The sequence below is a fragment of the Colias philodice genome, chromosome 27 (genome assembly GCF_061535455.1).
Source record: "Colias philodice isolate Cphi_HAF_F1 chromosome 27, ilColPhil1 Martin Lab GWU primary, whole genome shotgun sequence".
NCBI classification, from domain to species: domain Eukaryota; kingdom Metazoa; phylum Arthropoda; class Insecta; order Lepidoptera; family Pieridae; genus Colias; species Colias philodice.
This window is the reverse complement of record NC_143112.1, coordinates 5,151,682-5,174,204: the sequence shown is the minus strand read 5'-3', so window position 1 is coordinate 5,174,204 and position 22,523 is coordinate 5,151,682. Positions and strand designations below refer to the sequence as shown.

The following is a 22,523-nucleotide window of genomic DNA, read 5'->3' as shown; positions in this document are numbered from 1 at the left end:
TTGATGGATTATCTTTTGATTTTGCATCTCCAATAATTCGGCTTTGTTTAGAAGGGCCTTTGAATCATGAAAATACAGAAAAATCTATACTAATATTATAAAGTTGAAGAGTTTGTTTGTTTGAACGCGCTAATCTCAGGAACTAATGGACTGATTTGAAAAATTCTTTCAGTGTTAGATTCCCATTGCCCATTTATCGAGTAAGGCTATAAGCTATACATCATGTCGCTAAGACCAACAGGAGCTGAGCAATGCGGGTGAAACCGCGGGACATAGCTTATAGTTTAATATAATTTTGCCACCTCGGAAAGCAGTTTCTCCATATAGTAAAAGTCTTCACGCCGTAATCTCTGTTCAATTCTTGGTAGTTGGAGAAAGAACATAGAATATGTTTTATTCCGGAAATCCCACGGGAATAGGAACTACACGGACTTCTTTTGACAACGCGGACAAAGCCTCGAGTGATAAGATTTTTTTAAGACTATCAAGGCTAGGAATTATTTGGCCTTTAAGTATTTTTTATTAAACGCGAGAAAAGAAACGCGTGTAAGTAAATGGACGTGCTCTTTTAACATATGCAAGCATACATTGTTTTGCATTTCCAGTGATTTTGTAAACAATATTTTTTCGCTGTACTACGTGTGCTCTTCGAATTCCTGACAGCCTGGTACATTGTTATGAGTTACGGGGTAGTTTGTAAACAACGGGCGGAGCTTGGAGCATCGACTCCGCCCATTTTATGTATAGCAAAATATTTTGGATTGTCATTTTTGTAATAAACTTGTAAAATGCCTCATTTAAAAAAAGAGCGTATGTGTCGAGCACACGTGGCAGAAGTGAAACTTCTTTAGCAAGATTCAAGATAACAAAATCGTCGCCTTACTCCATGGCGGTACCTATGACCATGACGCGGACGTGATCTTGAAATTTTACTTTAATTACGGAAGAACGTTCATGCAAATTACGAGGTATGTACTATGTTTTTATAATAACAATGTTATTCTTTATCATGTTACACGCGTTAAGTAATACAATATGTTATTGTTGATATTACTTAAGTGTGTGTATGTACAATACGTACACAATTACACATAATATCTACTTACATTCTTTGATATTTGTTCTTTGTTCAATAGCTAATATTAATTTGATCAGAAATCGTTAAAATTTTGCATACAGACGTATGATAATTGCGTTTTTTTTTTCAGCTTGCATTAGATTAAGTCTTTCCCAGCCCCCAGGGCAAATATTAAGAACTAAATACCGATTTAATTTAGCCGTAAAATATTCATATTTGATTTAAATAAATAAGGAAAGTCACATGTTTAACTTATACAAATTGAAGCGTACTACATGTACAATTTGTATATAATAAATAGCCTTCCACACAAATGCAGGGAGGCTTTTTCAACCTTCCTTCAGTGTCTGATCGCCTGGTACTCAATGTTTTGATTTACCGTGCATCTACAAAATTACCAGGAAGCGCTTTTTATTTTTACATGCTCTAAGATTTTTACAAGCTTTTGGGTGTATTTTTTGTCGGATTTTTCAATGATTCTCTTTGTGACAACTGACAACGCTATTTTTATTTCATCAAAAACTGACAACACAGTAAACGTCAATTGGCTTCGTCTTATTAAAAATCCGACTATAGAAGTCGCATCTTGTTGCACCATGACAGTGCTTCGGCGCACACCGCGAACAAAACGAAGTCATTTTGGCTTCTGAAAACATAGAGCATGTGTGATGTGTCATGTGACCCATGCCGCAAGCACTCCTAGCCTAGCACCGTGCGATTTCTTCGTTTTCCCAAAAATAAAAAAATCTATTTACGTGGCCAGAAGAGGCCGTGATTGCTTTCAAACAGCACGTAGAAAACATACCCTCGGACCAATGGTCCTCATGTTTCCAGAAATGGTTTGAACGGATGAAAAAGTGTTTTAAATGAAACAGAGAATACTTTAATCACAACTTTAACAGACAGTAAATATATATAATACAAAAAAATATACAAATAAATTGTTTTATTTTTGAGTCACAAAACTTTCAGTGTGGCCCACCGCCCACGAATGATCAATGATGCGACAAATGCAGGAAGGCTACCTTCCTTCAGTGTCTGATTGCCTGGTATTCAATGTTTTGATTTAGCATACACCTACGAAATTACCAGGAATCGCTTGTTATTATTATAAAATAATAAAGTCCCTTGCACACAAAATATGCAGAGTGGCTTTTCTACCTTCCATCAATGCCTGATCGCCTAGTACCTACTCAATGTTTTGATTTATCGTACAACCAGTAACAACTACGGAATTAAAATTACCAGGAAATGTTATTTTTTGTTTTGCTAGCGATTTCGTTTCTAACGAAAGAAAAAAATGCTTTATATATTTTCATTAAAATTATGTTTGTCTATATTAAACAATTAACAACCAAACTTCATCACTACATAGTTTAAAACAAAGTCGCTTTCCCTGTCCCTATGTCCCTATGTCCCTTTGTACGCTTAAATCTTTGAAACTACGCAACGGATTTTGATGCGGTTTTTTTTAATAGATAGAGTGATTCAAGAGGAAGGTTTATATGTATAATAACATCCATTAAATAGTGGAGAAGTACTGTTATTTTTGAGGTTTCTAATGTGATGTCGTAAATTTTTACATTTTTTCCGCTTACATTGCAAACGCAGGCTGAACCCTACGAGTTTTATCAAAATAATGTACTAAGTATTATACACATTGAAAAGGTCTACAGAAAAGTCCGCGATGGTATATGTCTATCTCTTATGGATAACCCACAATAACTTTTTTTTGTCATTTACTTTTTACGACAAATAATGGCTAATTTTCGATGCGATTTTAACCAATACAGCATTAATCCTTAACCAATTAAATACCTTGTATACATTGTTCATTTAATATAGATCTATATGGCCCTTCACCGTATGATTTAAGTGAATATTTTCGAAGATATTACAGATTTAAAAATTGCGGGACGTAGCGTTTGCGGCGGTACCGGCCGGCCGCGCCGCCCGGCTATCGGGCGAGTCGAGCGGGCCGCTATGTTTTTAATTTTATATAGGTACAACGTTCACAGTTTTTCTGTAGTGTATTTAGCACTTTAGTATCAGCATTGCACCCGTGCGAAGCCGGGGCGGGTCGCTAGTAGTTCATAAAGTAATAAAGTGTTCCCACGTCACCTACGATACGGTTTTTACATGAAAAGTTGATAATTTTTAATTTTTTATTTTACGAAGCAGTCACAATTAATATAAACAAAAATTAAAAACGTGTAGGTATTTTTATGTTACCTACACAAATGATAGATATATTTTTTAATCTGTAGTGAAATCAAACATTACAAACAAGTTTAATGTAGGTACTCTACTTACTAAATTGATGTTCCAACAGGTTTTGGAAAGCAAAAGTTGTTTATTTACGTTTTAAGATTACATGATGTATGTGTGATGTTTTTTATAACTATAATAATATATAGATCATACTAGCATTTCGTCCGCGGCGTCGTTCGTTTTTAATTACGGCTCGGTGGCAGATCCCCATACAATATTTCCACAAAAGTTCCACACCTTATTTGAGTTTATATTCATTTTTTATCTTTATAATCGTCATGAACATAACATATGAACCGATTTTTTTATTTTTTATATAAAAAGCGCACCGCACCGCTTTGGTAATTTTTGTTTGGACACTTGTATACTTATTTGTTTTCCAAAAGTTACCCTCTATAAGTGTGCTAAATTTCATTGTAATCAGTTCAGTAGTATTTGCGTGAAAGAGTAACAAACATACATACATAGTACATACATATATACTTAACACATACACATACATCCATCCTCACAAACTTTTCATAAATTATTAGTAGAATAGCATAGGATAGGTTTAGTAGGATAGATTATCCTACTAAACTCTTTGCTATGTGAATTTTCCTCCGTTGAAAATATCTGCGTAAAATCAGGACGGACTTTAATTCAATATGATAACGATATCCCTTCTATGAACTTAGAAATCTATTTAGGTACTTAAATTATTAACAGATATGAGATACCTAATATCCAACGTCTAGATTACAAACTCTCACTTTACTTGGAAAGGGAACGAAAATTGCAGTGTAAAATTGTCAGTTGTTTTAGCGCCCTGGTACAGTTTGCGCGCGAAAAGCGAAAGGTTCGCCATAGATAAAAAAAAGCGTGCGTTCAAAAACGTGTGTGAAGTTTTGATTATTTTTTTAATTTTATACTTGTGTTGCGTTTTTGTTTTATTGTAAGTATTTTGAGACTATATTTTGTAAATAAGGTTATTTTATATAAAAGTTCTGTATTTAACAACATAATTTCAAAATAATAATATAAATTACATATCTAAATTTAACTTATTTTTAGGATGAATAATAAATGTAATTTTTTTTGTATTGTGGAGAAGACCGAATTTATAGTTATTTATTTTAATTTTTAACCTTATAAAATAGCTTTTAAAATCCTAAAAATATTTTTTTAATGATGCATAATTAGGTAGACCGTATTTATGTATTTTGTACCGTAAATATTCGTCATATTTGTATTCATTTTATCATTTTGTGCTAACTTATAATATTACCCCTGTAAACCCCTTAATCCTTTCCACTTAGGATTATGAAAACAAATCTATAGCAGATTGGTATTAACAAACATTGAGTATTTGGGACAGCATATATAAATATTAGATCATACATATATTTTTATATAGTAAGTAATAAATTTTGTGAATAAAGTAATTCTTCGAAAATATGTCGTACATACATAAAAATAAATTTAACACACCAGCGCCGTCGGGCATCTTGGTTTGGGGTTGACCGTTGACTCGGGATGAAAACTACCTATGTCACGCAGGAATGATAAATTTAACAAATACATGTTACAAACTCAATTAATAACTCATAAGATACATAGGACTCGTAATCCCAAAATATTCATTGGTAAGTGTGGTAAACAGTATATACGAACTAAAATTAACAGCAGTTTAGTTTAGTTTTTGTTTCAAACGCATTCCATCCAATTTTTAAATTCGAACCAACAGACGAAGGTAACACACAATACAGCTAAGCCAACTATGTCACACACATTATGACACAAAGGAATAGATAACAGAGCGTAGCGTAGACTATAAAATCCGGAAGCAATCTACAAAAACACGCATGCAACATTGCACACGTCTCTTCCGAATTGCGTGTTGAAAATTGATCACTTAAATTATGACATAATTGTGTCGCATAATATAAATATTTATAAATTACTAACTCGCTGACAACTTGCGTGAAAATGAATACGGACGTAATTCTTAGATATTAATGATGATAAATTCGTTTAATTGATGTTCAGAAACTTGATATGATAACGTTAATGTTATGATAATTATAGATTTATGCTGGTTAATAAGCAGAAGTGATATACATTTTATAACACTCGTTTACCGACAAGCAAAATAATGTATAAAGAATCGAGGAATACTTTTTTTGTAATACCTATGTATATAATATACATTGATTGAAAATAAGGACGTTCCGTTCATTGAAAATAAGGATTGAAAATAAAGACGTTCCGTTCATTTAAAATAAGGATTGAAAATAAGGACGTTCGTTAGGATTATTATCTTCATGTATAATAATTTAAAATGTAGCCAAAATTACTCCTTATAACATTGGCTATTTGTTAGTGAAAGTCTCGTCAAAATCGGTCCAGCCGTTCCAGAGATTAGCTGGAACTAACGGACAGACAGAAAAAACTGTAAAAATTTCTATTTTGGAACACGTACCGTGTTTACATCTATATGCATTTAGCTAAATGCGGTTATTTTAATATTACAGATATTAATTTAACATGAACAGACACTCCAATATTATTATTTGTATAGAATTAACTACAATCCTATTATTTTTCAGTGCACGTAAGTAAATAAGTGTATCTTGTGACATATGATTCTCGTGCTAACAAAAACTAGCAACACTCAATTTTCCACAGATTGCATCTAGATTATGTGGTAATTCTAGGAAATGCATCTCTTATCTCCTTCATGAAACATGTTATTACGTCATTTTAACTGCATTTGCATTTTTCCAAGAAAACAATAAAGAGAGAAAATAATATCTATACATATATTCACTTATAATACCACAAGAGCTTCAAAATTATCGGGTATTTTCCGATAGGTTCGTTGCAAACAAATGAAGGAGTCAAGTTTTTAGTCAAGGTTAAAAAATCACGAGCGCGAAGCGCGAGTGATTTTTCCTGAAAAACTTGACGACTTTATTTGTTTGCAGGGAACCTTGAGGGAAATGCCAGATAATTTTGAAGCTCGTGTGGTATTCGGGAGATTATTTTTCCGTCCCAAATGTCGGCCAATAATTTCACAATTGAATTGAACCTGTCAGTTTGACGTCAACGACCAGAGAAAATTTTCAAAAAATTATCAGTATAATACCATGTAGGTTGTACCACGTGACGTCGAATGGTGCAATTCTATTGGTCGATATTTGGGTCGGAAAAATAATCAAAATTAATCGAAACTCAACATATGGAATTATTATTTAAATTTTACGCAAATTTTGTTTTGGTCATTTACATAATATGAATTTAAATGGCTGGTAAAATAAAATAAGGTATTAAAAAATTCAAATTTTCAAAATTCAAGTTTAAACTGTTCTTAAACATTTACATATTATTTGGTCTACCAAAATAACAAATTTATGCTGAGTAGCTCTAATAATTTTATTTTTATTTTCGTTAATTTAATATGACCAAAGAATAAATAATAGCAGTACTGACATATTATAATTCTAGTACTTATGTATGTGATATATAGGCCACAAATAACAATGAAAAACAGCTCTATTACGACGTATTAGAATATCTATTAACTTACAATAAAAACAGTCATACCTTATTCTCAAGAAATCTTCAACATAATCTACATATTTTAAATGCACCATTAAAAAGCAAGTCGAAATTTAATTTCCATCGATTTCTACAGCTTGTAACTAGATAACTAAGACCTAGGCTACGGTTGAATAGCTTAATATCGAATAGCTAAAATAGAAAGCGATAAATGTGTTATGACCTAATTATTGCTACACTTGACTGGTTGAAACTTGAAATTTGAGACTTGGTAACAAAAAGAACTTCAGTACCTAGGTACATTATTAATTTTCAAGATTTTTAAGCTATTGCATAGCTTTTATCTCAGACTTGAGCGCAGCGACCGAATGTAAAAATTCCGTAACGAAAAACCTAACACCCCTCACTCCAACCGGCACAGCGATGCGATGCTATGCAATAGCTTTACCTCGGCAGTCCTCGAGTGCCACACGTATTTTTTTTAACACGCTTTTTATTATTAGCTCCAACTGTATGTTTGTATTTAAACTTTATCAAGTATCAGTCACAATACCTACATATACATTCTCTTCACGACTAATGATCCGGAATCAACTACAAAAAAAAAAGTAAAAAAGCGTGTTTTTTCAGTTTTGTATTATTTTATTTTCACGTTAGAATATCACTATCACTACATAGTATAAAACAAAGTCGCTTTCTCTGTCCCTATTTCCCTATGTCCCTTTGAATGCTTAAATCTTTAAAACTACGTAAGCTAGTTGATAAATAAATTGAAACCGAAAAAATCACCTATGTATCTAAAATCACCAAAAGATACAGCTTCACAACTATTACATAATTTCTAAAATCAGCCAAATAGTTTTTGAGTTAAAACAAATCACTCCTCAAGTCGTCAACTATTATGCAATAGGTATGCAATAGATTAGATTAATCACAACACATTGAACGTTAAGGTAATGACGTGTGAGAGTGACTTAATTACACTTATATGGATAAAGAAAATTTACATTATATGGTGAATTACTCTGGCATGTGGTCAGTCGTGATTAGTGACTTATGCAATATATTATACATTTTATACTACACTAGCTGCTCCGCGCGGTTTCACCCCCGTAGCTCCACTCCTGTTGGCCGTAGCGTGATGTTATATAGCCTATAACCTTCCTCGATAAATGGGCTAACTAACACCGAAAGAATTTTTCAAATCGAACCAGTAGCTCCCGAGATTAGCGCGTTCAAACAAATAAACAAACAAACTCTTCAGCTTTATAATATTAGTATCTAAGATATAATGGTTCTATTGCTATTTACTCTGTGGTGTATGAAAGCGCGCCAAAAAAAGTTAACATTCGAATTATTTTCGAGATTGAGATTCGAAAAAAAGAATGCGAATTCTTTTTTTTAATGAAATCTTTTGTTTATTGTTAATGGCGGCAAATGACATGCCGCGTATAAAATATATAAAATTGTTGGTGTTTTTCAAAATATTTTTCGTTAATTATTTTTGCATTTGTTACAGGTAGTCCTAAGTGATTAGAACAACAACTGTAGCCTGTGTCATGGTACGTTATTCTTTATAATATTTTTATTGCTTCTGTAGTCATGTTGTACAGTATAGAAAATTCTAAATTTATTTTAGAACAGTAAATCTGTCTTATCTTAGAAATCTTATTTGTATATTATTTAGATATTATTAACACCTATTACTAATTTTAGTCTTTTCAACCGAAAAGTGCATATTAAATGTTAATTACCTAACGTCATTCATATGATATTATGTATATGTGTAAATATTATGTATATGATTTGTTTTATTTTCCTTGGCTCCAGCATAATATTTCCTAACTTCTAAAATATGTACTTATCACTTGATGTCGAGTACCTATTATTCGTCTAATTAATTTTTCGTCCCCTGAATATTATTTATATAGGCTTAAATTTGAAAATCTCTTGAAGCCATGACACTATTTTCTAAGTTCTTTTAAATGCGATTATTAATTTAACCTTCTTTATTACATCATAATAGATAATTTACTGACTAAATAATATATATTTCAGTGGCTCGGTGTGTTGACTACGCTTAGTGTATGGAGTTACGCACACACAAACCAGGGGGTGAGTATTGTATAAATTCATATTAATACAGTAAATTAAGGTTTTTTTTAATAATATCATCTATCAAGAGATTGTTAAGTAGGTTTTAGGAATCACACAAAATTAGAGTAGGTTTTAACTTTTATCAAACTAGTGCTAAATTAATTTAGTGTATGATACATTTATCTTAATATCAGAAAAGTACGGCTTTAACGATCATATTGTATTACCAAAAAGAAGAAAAGTTTGTATTAAAATAATGTGGATACTAATAAATTATATTTGATTTATAACCAAAGAATACATAATAACATTTATTTTATATAAAACCGATACGCACTAGCTTAACTTTTGGTTAAAGCCTAATAGGTACGCGAAATCTCCAAAATCACTAGTAGCACAGTATTACCATTATTTCCTACAGTAAGGAATCGCCTTTGATGTCGCGCGATGCCGCCGCCAGCGTAGGTAATGACGCTGCCACACGAAAATACGCTAGGGTTGCAACAAATGGGAAATAAAACAATTGTGATTATTAATATTATGATGAAATCTTTATTCATATGTACATTCAAAATAATTGCGATTATTAAATCTGATGTAATTATTTGTTCATAAATATATAATTACAGATATTGCACTGCTAAATATTATTTACGTGGACACTTTATTTTTGGATGTTCTTAATTGTATATTATAACATTTAACTAAGTAATGCATTCGCATTGGGATGTACAATCTGATTAGAAAATAATGAGGACAACATATATACATAGCTTTGATTTTAATTCAACAGATACAATTAATGCAATCTTTCTGAAATATTGTTTCCTTCTGGGATTTCAATGTAGATTTACATCCGTAAACCGAACAGTTTGTGCGCGCCATAATAGAATATGTAAGTACCTATGTATAATAAAATTATTACACAAAAAATACGACTGCGTCATCCTTTCGCGCTAGGTAAAGCAAACTAAGCGTGTTTGCTTTACGCGGCCCGCGTCGCCCGACCCCCGCCAGTTCCCCTCCGTTTCTCTGCACAAGTACATTCGTCGCACTACTGTAGGAAATAATGGTAATACTGTGCTAGTAGGTCTGGAATTTTAAGAATTTGGAGTGTGTTAAAACTTTATTAAACGTGTTAACTACCATAAAATATTTATACTGTTTGTCAATCGTAATTCTTAGATCTGCATAGACGTACCATAACAAGACGTAAGTCGTAACGTAAAATCTATATGTACTTTCAACTAAGCTCTGTGTAGCCGTACCATAGCAATTTATCACTGTTAACACCCACTAATTATTAACAGCTGTTCTCAAATAGAATTGCGACATAATAGCCATAGCTGCTATTGTTTAAAACATAGGAAATAAATGCTTTCTATAAAGGCTAGGTTCACTTAAAGCTATGCTATATTTAGTTATAGCTTTACATTCGCCTGTTTGCCCGCTTACACTACCTATCTATAAGGTGTTATTCGTATGAGGTGATAATGCTTTAGTGTAAATATATGAAACTCATTTTTTATGGAGAAAAAAGTATTTTATTTCACATAGAAGATTAAGAATTATACCTATTTCTCATGAGTCCAAGTTTAAGTTGATTATTTTTACATTTATATGTTCAGTGATAAAATATTGGCCTAAAAAGGCTTGACGAAATTTCTTTAATATTATCTTTATTTATATATAATTTTGTACAATTTATTTCTCTGGCACACATTTTTATAGCATAGCATCTGCAATGGTGCACAATCTTAAATCGGATGTCAGTTCCATTGTTAAAGTTCCGATATACGTAACGTACATTTCATACATAACTTCATAGAATTTGTAATAAATTTTAGTTATTAACTATTTATTAGTTATTAGTATCCTGAACCAAAAACGATTAGTAAATCGAAATTATATTATACTAGTTGCGCTCCGCGGTTTCACCTGCGTAGCTCCGCTTCTGTTGGTCTTAGCGTGAAAACACCGAAATAATTTTTCAAATCGGACCAGTAGTTCCTGAGATTAGCGCGTTCAATCAAACTCTTCAGCTTTACAATATTATTAAAATTAAATAGTATAGATTACAACTAGGTACCTACTCATTAAGTAACCATATCAAAAATGTATGTTTATCCGTCTTAGTGTCTGCCTCTGTTGAAGTAAGTAAAAAGTAAATAAATAAATACGATTTACGAATTATATAATTTATAGCATTATTAGTAATAACTAACTAATTAGACCATTTACGAATCCACATCTAGGCTAATATAAATAGAAAGATATATATCCTATATATGTATTCTTTTTTAACATCCTTAAACTAAAACTAGATATATGTATAATCTCTGATTGAACTAACAACTTAAGATCCGACAAATTAGACACACCTTAATTAAATAAACAATTCAAACGATATTATGCAATAAATAACGATAATTGTAGTGGATTTACTTTTACTCTTATATAAGAACCGGTATCCGATCTAGCGGCCCTTTATACCTACTTAGTACGTAGTAATGTATAAACTCCGCCTCCTTGGTACAGTGGTTGACGCGTGCGCGTAGAACAGAGGGGTCCTGGGTTCGATTCCCGGTGGAGACGAAGAAAAAAAAATGTCTCGGTCTGGCAGGACACAGAAGGCTGATCACCTACTTGTCCCTAAAGAAAATCGATCAGTGAAACAGATGTATAATGCATCTGCCCCAAACCCCACTAGGGGACACGGGACTTCACAACAACCAAGTTATTTAAGTTACTTTTAAGTCAACTGTTATCTAAATAATACATCCATTGAACCATAGAATTTATAAGTAGAATGGCTAGCTTAAAGTTACAATATATACGTACTAGATTTCCGCCCGCGGCTTCGCCCGCGTTTTCAAAGGAAAACCCGCATAGTTCCCGTTCCCGTGGGATTTCCGGGATAAAACCTATCCTATGTGTTAATCCAAGTTACCCTCTATATGTGTGCTAAATTTCATTGTAACCGGTTCAGTAGTTTTTACGTGAAAGAGTAACAAACATCCATACATCCGTACATCCATACATCCATACATCCTTACAAACTTTCGCCTTTATAATATATATTAGAATATTAGAATTAGAATATTAGATTAAGATTTAAACTTAATCTATACGCCTACTATTGTGGCAAACTTTCACGAGCTTTACTGAGCTTTATGTAACCAAACTTCCTGCATAGCTATATAATATCATAAATGGGAAAGTGTATCTGTCACCTTTTCCTATCTTAACCGCTAAGCAGATTAAGATAAAGTTTGTAAAATAGATTTCCTGAAGAAAATATACTTCTCTCGTAGTCGTATATGAACAAATCTCGTATAAGAAAACCATTTCTTTTGTAGGATGAATGTTGAACTGTTCGATACTCGGTCATGCAAAAATTACTGCACCAATTTGGTTAAAATTTAATAAAATTATAAATTTATAAGGGCCACGGGATACATAATTAAAAATATGTAAATCATTTAAAGTTAATAAGATTCTACTTCACTTTATATAATTTACAAAATATCATGAAAATCGGTCAAGTCTTTTAGGAGGGCACGAGAGTCTTATACACATAGATTAGGTATAATAATATTATACAGGGTGTCCCACTATTGGTATACTAAGCGCGAAGGGACTGGTAGTTTTGCATACACCACTGATCACGAAAAAAAATACTTAAACAACAAAATTACACCAAAAAATTTTTGCTAAATTTTTCCTGAAAATCCATGTTCTCTTCTCTAGCTTCGCGCAGCCGGCATATACCGCTTCGCTAATGTGAGCATTTTGTTTATGAAAACATCATCACACATCTTAACACGTTCACTGCGACATCATTATCAAAGAACTTTCAGCTGGTGCTTTGGAGACCTAAAAGATCTCGAAACTTATCCACCCTTTGGTGCGTTTGTGACCTAATCAGTCTCCTGAAGATACAGTTTTGAAAATAATTTATATCTTCCAGAAAACAATGACATATACTTTGAAGTTTTTGTGGATGAAAGATAGTCTATTGTTTTATATTTTGCTAGGTTCGCACGCAGTTATGACATTTGGATAAACTACAAATAGCAAAAAAAAAAATAGACATCGATTGTATCGCGTACCGCAACCGAAGATAGTTCAATATGTGTAGTAAGTAGTGATGGGAATGTCAGTTGTCGATTGAAATAGTTTTATTAATTATGCAAAGTGTTTTTTCATTAAAACATGGTAAGCAAATTGATTGCTTGCATTGCGCGCATATGGTAACAATTCGTTTTCCGAACATTTTCCAAAATTTTTATTATACTGGACGATGCAACAGTATAATCCGGCTTTGATTTTTTGTTCTTCTCCGTAGATACTGCTTTCCGAATCGGTGGTAAATGTTAAAAATATGTAATGGCGTTTCAAAAGTGCTTGTAGAAGAAGTCTAATTGAATAGATAAAGGTTTGAGTTTGAGTTTGTTAGAAATCTCACCAAAATAAATAGATTTTTTACACTTTTTTCTTTTAAAAAAACTCATTGTTTATAAAAAATAATCAACACCTAGATACGCGAGTATTATTTCCAAAACGAGCGAGCTCCCACATCGATGCTAGGACAACACTAAACCGAATCAAGCAGCGCCCGCGCCGCCTACCCTCCCTCTCTTGCGTCTACGAGGCCTACGTTTCCACGAGTACCGACATATCTCCTAACGCAAGGAATGAATATAATTACAGTACTGTGCGTTAGGGACCTAATCCATCTCTCATTTATTTTTTTATGTTATTGAACTTAGCTTTAAGTAGGAAGTAAATATGTATATTTGTCCTACTCATACTTAAAGAACTTTACAAGTTAGACCCTCCCGCAAGGAGTGAAAAAACACGATTATATTCAACGCACAAAACAAAAGTCCTGCACGGGATCTGATAGATCTCGTAATGCAGCGAACGTGTTAAACGATAGGTCACGAGCAGGCTGCAGCTGTTAGCCAAGCTGGGCGGGTTGCTTGTTATAGTTGTACACATAGAGTTTTAAGAATTTAGAATAAAAAAAATGCGTCTGGAATTTTTAAAGTATTTTTTACGTACTCAGCGTATGCAAAATTATAACCACCTTTAAGCTTAGTATACCTACCAACAGTGGGACACCCTGTATAATAAAACGTTAAAGTGAATGGTATGTGGTCTTTTTTCTTTGTCAAACCACTCTTACTGATATATCTATAAGGCCAGCCTTGCTTCCTGTATCAAGTTAATAAATATTTAACTTTGTCTGTAAATAAAGTAAAAAATATAAGAAAGTAACAGTATCTGGTTACACAAGTTTGTAGTTTTATTTTTTGATATAATAATCTAATATATAAAATTCTCGTGTTTAAAGTTACACTCCTCCGAAACGGCTTGACCGAATCCCATGAAATTTTGTGTGCATTTCGTTCAGAGAATTGGTCAAAATCTATTTTTCATTCCCTTAAATGATAAGAACAAGGCAGAATAATGTTTGCCGGGGTACTATCGAAAACACTCGAAAATCATCATGACTGCCTCCTTTGTTCAGTGGTTGAGCGTGAGCGTAGAACCGTGGTGTCCTGAGTTCGATTCCCGGAGACGAAAAGAAATATGTCTCGGTATGGTAGGAACCATACCTACTGTCCCTAAAGACAATCTATCAGTGAAACAGAATATGTATAATGCATCTGCTTCTTACTCCACTTGGGGACATGGGACTTCACTACCATCGTCCATCCAAAATCATTCACTACCTATTATTTTATTTTCAAATACATTCCTCGTAACTCGTAATCAAAAGTTCATCAAAATCTGTAAAATACCTACAGACATAATAAAACATAAAAATAATAATCAAATCTTATTAATCATAAAAGCAATAAACACATGTAACAATTTTTATGGAAGATTAATGGCCTCTCTCTTTTATGGATTATGTCAGATCAAATGAACCAGATTCTATTATATTATGCAATAATCCGCATAAAAAAGAATGGTGTAGCCTACTTTCTGTGATTAGTAGGTACCTACATGCACGCTTGGCGGGAAATAAAAGATTTATCTTGTATAATATGTACATGTCGAATGATTTTTAAAACGACGTTCCCACGTTAATTTGTATAAGAATATAACCACATATTATAAAAACAAAGTTAGATCCCGCTCTAGTCTGTCTGTCTGTCATTATGAGGACTCAGCTCTTAAAAACTACGCAATGTATTTTGATGCGGTTTGTTTTTAATAGATAGATAGAGATTCAAGGGAAAGTTAATTTCTTTAGTTTTAGACAACGCTGGCGAAGCTGTTAGCTGCGGGTGGAAAGCTAGTAGAATATTTATAAACAAGATAGGTACGTCCGAACTTAGCGTCCGAATTAAAACTCTGCTCTACGATCCTACTAAAGTCTAAATAGGAACGTCTATATGACCTCTATGTGTCAATAATACATCTAATGTCATTTGAAAAATATTATTTACTTAGAACCTCATTAAATGTAATCCTTTTGCATTTTGGGTTGTCTGACAAAAATCGCTTACAGCGATAAGACCGCCCTCTGTACATGTAATAGGTTACTTGTAATACCATTTTTTGTAGGTAATTCTAAGGTAATTCTGTATTTAGTGTGCGTACATAAAGAGTATTTCATTCATTCATTCAACCTTACTACATTTTTATATCGTTTATTATATTTGCCTCATAATAATAATAACTATTTCGTCACGAAATGGCGCCGAATCGATCCTATTCTTAATTGGATCGAAAAGTACTTACAACGCTTTACGGAACATTGATTTAATTGTATAAGTTTATTTTTCATTTATTTATTTTTTATCGATCCCATTAATTTATTCTTATTTCTTTTCACACATTATCACGTAAATTCCAAAATGTTTGAAACACCAATTCTAACCTACAATTTTCTTTTTCAGAACCAAATCCAAAATGGCGCGCAATGGGGCTGGGACATGCGGACGAGTGGGCCGCAAACTGTGGGACATTATTTCGTCAAACTACCTGAGGTAAACTAAATACGTATAATATACGTAACTAATTATAAATAAATTATAAATAAATTATAAATAAAATTTAAGTAGGTAGGTTATCTGTTTGTGATTTCAACTTTTTAAGATTATAGTTAAATTCTGTGGTTAAATTACTATAGTTATACATAGTATCTATGGTTATACTTATATGTATATTATTACATTTAATTAGATTTATGAAAGCAATGATATTACATTTCCTTACACGATACTTACCAAAATACGGGCATTTTTATTTTTGTCTCTATCTTAAAAACTATAATATAAATTATTTTATACCATAAAATCTTCTATCAAACTACTTAACTAATAACGAAGTAATTTATGAAACAAGTAAGTATTTGAAATAAAGGAAAGAAAACCGAAAAACAAAGATGAAGAAAACTTTTGCAGGTACTCAAAAAAGGTTGGAGATGCCGGGGATCGAACCCGGGGCCTTTCACATGCAAAGCGAACGCTCTACCACTGAGCTACATCCCCCATATCTACTGAATCGGAATATCAAATTACAATTTGTTATAAATAAACAAGCACCTAAAACAATAGAATTTAATGAACATGTGTTACATTTTTGCTTTTAAAATATTTAAAAATAGGGCGTCATTAATAAAATAACTATTATATCAAATAAAAAAGTTATCAAAACCGGTTTAAATTAAAACAGTACCTACCTAGGTAATTTGTTCAATTGCATCACGTTTAATTATAAAGGTTACCTTATTTCTTTTTTTTTTAATTAAATTAGCCTTCCTCAGACTCTATAGTACCTACATTTAAGCACAACATTAATAATATTCCAAAATATACAAACAGACAAACAGTTTTGTAGGTTACAGCGAAATAATAAAAAAAAAAACTGAACAGTGCTTTACAAAAACAATCAGGTAAGTAAATGTAAAATAAAGAAACTCATAATTTTTAACGAAATTATTAAATACAACTAATCAATGGCTAATCACTAAACGATTAGTTCACCGGGAAGTGATAACCATCTAGAAATTTACAACAAAAACTGTAATAAACCGCGCGTATCGCTTCGGATCATTTAACACATTATAAATCATACAAATACCGTTTAATATATTTGACATATCAACGCGTTGAAAATTGTCAATTAGTTAAGACATTTCCTTTTTAATCTTTTAATTAAAAGTGTCTCCCTTTCTTTCCTCTTTTGTTAATAAAAGCGAAAGTGATAGTGTGTATGTTACCTACGTCATGCCTATAGGATTAAGCAGATCTGGATGTGGTTTTTATTTTTAATAGACATTAGAACTATATAATAAATTAGCAGCAGCGTAGTACGCAGTACCCCGCGGTTTACGCGCATTGTCCTCTACTATTCCTACAAACAAACTCTTCAGTTTTATAGTAGGTATAAGTAAATATTATATTCTATACTAGCTGTGCCCCGCGGTTTCACCCGCATTGCTCCTACTTTCATAATAATGATATAGGTAGTGATAAAATAAGTATGTATAGGGTGGTATAGGACAGTATACGTATAGGACATATACACATAGGTATTTAAATATGTATAGACAAAAATTACCTGTTGCTCCTGATGGATAAAACATAAAAAAATCAGAGAAATCAATGTGAAATCTATCTCAGCAAATAACAAGTTATAACATTGTATACGCAAATACAAGAAAAAACGGGTGCAAGGGACTTAGCTAAAAAGGCTATGGCCAAGGCTTTTTTGTACTGTAATCAACTTAATAGCATTGGTATGAGTTTTACTGCATTCTTGACACGTTAATCTGTTCATTTTTCTTTGAAATAAACGTTTGGAAATTCTAGTAAAAATCGGTAAAGCCTTTTCGGAGACTCACTTGAACACACCACACAGACACAGTCATGCAGATAAATGAACATTGTTTTTATTTAAATTGATAAATGTATTACGACTGAAAGTACAGCTATCTACTCTACTTTTGCGCAGTAAAACTAACTAGGATACCTTAGAAACAAGAGATTCGTTTGTCGAGTAAATTACAGTACATCTATTGTTAAAATTAACTAATGTACCTTTTTAAATTCTTCATCTCTAAAATTATTCACGCAGTCTCTTATTAATTTTTTTTAACCGATGATCCTATATAGAAACAACACCAACAGAAGACATAGAGAGAACCCTATTTGATATCTATAGCTTAGTTTTTTGGTCTTTTCTTACCTTTACTGTTTTCTTTCACAGAACTTAAACAAATCTGATTTATTGATTTACTAGCTGTTTCCCGCGGTTTCACCCATATTGCTCCGCTCCTGTTGGTCTTAGCGTGATGATAAATAGCCTATAGCCTTCCTCGATAAATGAGCTATCTAACACCGAAAGAATTTTTCAAATCGGACCAGTAGTTCCTGAGATAAGCGCGTACAAACAAACTCTTCAGCTTTATAATATAAGTATAGATTTATATACTTATATTTATACGTATATATTCTCCTTACAGTCAGATCAACACGTACGATACATAGCCGACGGTAGCGGTTACCACGGCGCAGTCAGTTTGTCCACAAACGGACAACACACACATACGTCCAATTTCGCGTTGGGACAGAGGGCTATTGATTTGGATCAGGTAATTATTATATATAAATACTTTTTTATTTCGTAAAGTCAATAACACAATTTGGTTTATTTCATCACATCAGCACTCATTTTAAACCAAATCGACAATTAAAAAAAACTTATCATATTTTATAATATGGTTGAATTGGTCACTTGTATTTCATAATTTCTGACAATAGAAGGATTGTTTACGTTTCTTATTTGTGAGTTTAATCTATCTGCCTACCAAAACTTCAGCTAAATCGGTTTAGGATCTTTGTGTACATGAGCAAAACTTCATACAAAAAATCTATTTCACACCAATAAATTAGAATTATGTCAAAACATTTAATACTAAATAAAACTTTTTTTTCAGATAACCTCTCAAGCCTACAGTTCAAAAATACCCAACGAGACGCAAGAAGCAAGCGCTACTTCGGACCTCAGAGTTCAGAATCCTCTAGAAATATTTCTTCTACAAACCCAATTTCCAGCTCCCACCTTACAATCCAACCAAGTGTTCCAAATAATACCAGAACAATTACAAAATATACAATATCCCAATTATCCTAATCCCAATTTATTTTATAACGAACTACCTAAATCGGAATTTTATAACTTCCGTGTAGAACACAATGCAAATAATAATGTTCAAAATGTTCCCAATAATAATTATCAAATAAACGAAAATAGATATACAGAAAACACGAAATTCAATACGAACCAAAACGATGAACAAAATATTGAATTGGTACAAGTATTTAAAAATCACAATTGCACTAACGATGAAACGAAACATACACACGAATCGAATGAATACTTAGAGATTCCAAATAATGACGTCACTACATTACATGGAGATTTTGGTGCTAAAGAAAATGCGCCTTTATCGTATCGCGGTACGGTTCATTTTCAAGTAGACCCACCTACAAACGAAAGAAATGAAAGATTACTTTATTCAACAACAACTAGACCAATTACATTTACCGAAGAAGAAGGAATATCGCGCTTAGTAGCTTCTACACAAGACTTAATATCGAATGAAGATCTTTTGAAAATAAATCATGCTGTAGAAAGATCCGTTTATTCATTAAATGATGATTTAATTAAACCCCGTCATAGATACAGTGCTAGGTCTCAAGGTTACTTTGATTCTAAAAGAATTACACCACAAAATCAACATACTGTCTCCACTAAGTATGGGAATATTGTAAATACAAAGACTCGACACGAAAGTAATAATAGAAACCAAAATCATATACAGAATGAATACAAATTTAATGCACCAATAATTGTTGAAGATTCGAATAACGACAGTTTCAAAGACAAAGCTATTAATAATTTTATATCAACAATGGTACCGTATATGGAAAACGGTTACGAATTAGTAGCAGTTCAAAATAGTTTGGACGAAAACAACGCTAAGAATAATGATGAAAATTTGGTTAATATTACACCAAGGCCTATAAGTCAAAACTATTTAACACCAATAACAGTAGCTTTACGACTTCTAAATAATGATACAAACGATAATAATCTAGAGGATTATGAAATTTCGGAAAGCGAAAATATACCTAAAACTGTAATTCCTAAAAAAGAAAGAACCATTATAGAAATACAACAATCGATACCATTAGAAATAACACATATAAATGATGTTGAATATCATGAGTATTTGGAAGAAGGTAGAATGAACGATAGACGACCACCAAACTATGCCAAAGCATTATACGAACAATATATGTCATTGCAAGAAAACGAAAAAAATCAACAACAACAACAACAAAAACACAATTCACAAGAAAACCACGATAAATCTAACGACAACGATGGAGCAGGTAATGCATATACTGAAGTTATTATTAAACCAAATGAAGCAAATCAGAGAAATTCATACGAATCTAATCAAAATTACAACAACGACAAAGTATTACAACCGATTATAATAGAAAAAGAGGTTCCAGTAACAAAATACGTAGATCGATATATAGAGAAGAAAGTCCCTTATCCTGAACGAGTGGAAGTGGTCAAGCAAGTGCCGGTCGATAGACCAGTACCATATCCAGTTAGATACGATACTATTGTGGAAAAGCCCGTAGAAGTTACTAGATACGTCGATAAACCATACCCTGTCGAAGTTTTAAAGCCCTATCCTGTCGAAGTGCGTGTACCCTATCCTGTCGAACATAAAGTATATGTGGATAGACCAGTTCATGTACCCTACGCGGTAGAAAAAGTTGTGGAGAAAAATGTTATACATCCTATAGCGGTTCCAACTCCTATAGCTGTCCCAGTTCCCGTTGAACATAAAGTTTTATACCCAATTCCGGTTGAAAAACATATTCACATACCGGTACCAATAGAAAAACCGGTAGAAAAGATCGTTCACAAAGAAGTCCCTGTACCCTACCCTGTTGAAAAGAAAGTACCCTATCCTGTACCTCAAGAAGTACAAGTACCTGTGCCCTACCCAGTGGAAAGGCGGATTCCTGTGCCCGTAGAAAAGATTGTGGAAAAACCAGTGACAAAAATAGTCGAAAGACACATAAAAGTGCCTGTACCCCACCCTGTACCCTACCAAGTGCATGTACCCAAACCGTACCCAGTAGACAGAATAGTCGAGAAGAAAGTACCCTATCCAGTGCATATAGATCACATTGTAGAGAAAAAAGTTCCTATCCAAGTACCCTATCCAGTTAAAACGGTGGTCGAGAAAATAGTGGAAAAACCAGTCATAGTTACGAAATACGTTGACAAACCGTACCCCGTTGAAAAAAGGGTACCCTACCCCGTAGAAGTTAAAGTACCCTATCCCGTGGAAAAAGAACAAAAACAGGATTTTCCTTACCAATTTGAGAAAATAGATCCGACGATATATTACGGTTACGGAAATGGTGGATATACGCAAAATGGAGGACATTATATAAACTATATTCCGTTACAAAAAGTATCCACATTACAACAGACGAACCAAAACTATCAAACACAACAAAGTAACCAAAATTACCAAACGCAACAACAAGCTGAATCTCAAAGGAATTATCAAATCCAAAAAGCTAGCGATGAATACTTAAAAAGTTTGAATAAAACACCCGTTTATTCTACGCTATGGGGCAACCAATACGCTTCGTCATACACATACATTAATGCAACAAATAATACAAATTTACCAACAAATAATATTCCAAATGATCAAAAATATTTCGGACCTCCACCAACTAAAGAATACAATTTCACATGGGAAAGAAATCAGGAATTTGATAGACAAAGAAGAACAGATAGAATTCCGAAAATGACCAATTTACGAATAGAATATGGCGGCTTCAAACCACCTTTAGTTCCCAGTACAGAAGTCGATTTAAATGGCAACCCGATAAATAAGAAACAGTAAATGACCAAAATTTAAATTAATTCGCATTTAACTTAATTTGTAAAAGAACTTTATCATCGCTAAGTTAATGTGATATTTTAGTATCACCAATTGATTTTAATTACTTCGACTTTAAAAAGCTTTAATATAATGTTATTTCTAGTAAATAACTTAGTTATTAAGTACTTATGTAACTTATTTAAATACTTGTAAGAAAATACAAATGTTTGTAACAAAGTAGATTGTAAGGTATACTTAAATGTAAAACTAATGCTCAAATATGTTATGTTGTTGAAAATAAAATTATAAAATTTAATGTGTTTATTATTTACTAGTAACACAACATCATCACTACTAGAACTCACATAAAAAAGGAATATTTTTTTCCCGATTTTGCAACATTTTCAAAAGTCGTAGCGTAATGTTAAAATCACATTTACATTCACAGCATAATAAATAGCCTTAAAATTTTTCATTAATTCTAAATTGAAATTATGTTCAGATGGTTCGCCATATAGGGGCTCATAAAACCGAAAGTTCCATGATACGCGGGTTCGAATCTCGCCAAAAGATAGGTTTTTC

At 32.6% G+C, this 22,523-nt stretch overlaps 1 protein-coding gene, 1 long non-coding RNA gene and 1 other non-coding gene across 3 annotated transcripts in view; 2 read left to right on the top strand and 1 right to left on the bottom strand.

The window, feature by feature from the left end:
- Window positions 1–22,523, top strand: part of LOC149476629 (uncharacterized) — a 444,465-nt gene that overhangs the window by 219,514 nt on the left and 202,428 nt on the right. The window lies entirely within an intron of this gene.
- LOC149476632 (uncharacterized) lies at window positions 4,144–22,167 on the top strand. Its single transcript, XM_089711955.1, has 6 exons — window positions 4,144–4,283; window positions 8,409–8,451; window positions 8,948–9,004; window positions 15,904–15,993; window positions 18,474–18,602; window positions 18,948–22,167. Exons 2-6 carry the CDS (start codon window positions 8,449–8,451, stop codon window positions 21,960–21,962), a joined length of 3,294 nt encoding a protein of 1,097 aa, XP_089568081.1. The 5' UTR covers window positions 4,144–4,283; window positions 8,409–8,448; the 3' UTR covers window positions 21,963–22,167.
- Window positions 16,426–16,497, bottom strand: TRNAA-UGC (transfer RNA alanine (anticodon UGC)). Its single transcript has one exon. It is a non-coding gene; the product is annotated as a tRNA-Ala (tRNA).

What these genes read in the sequence shown, in the direction of transcription:
- LOC149476632 (XM_089711955.1), top strand. An exon ending in ACGCACACACAAACCAGGGG is followed by an intron (nt 9,005 to 15,903) that starts GTGAGTATTGTA and finishes TTTCTTTTTCAG; the next exon opens with AACCAAATCCAAAATGGCGC. An exon ending in GGGCTATTGATTTGGATCAG is followed by an intron (nt 18,603 to 18,947) that starts GTAATTATTATA and finishes CTTTTTTTTCAG; the next exon opens with ATAACCTCTCAAGCCTACAG.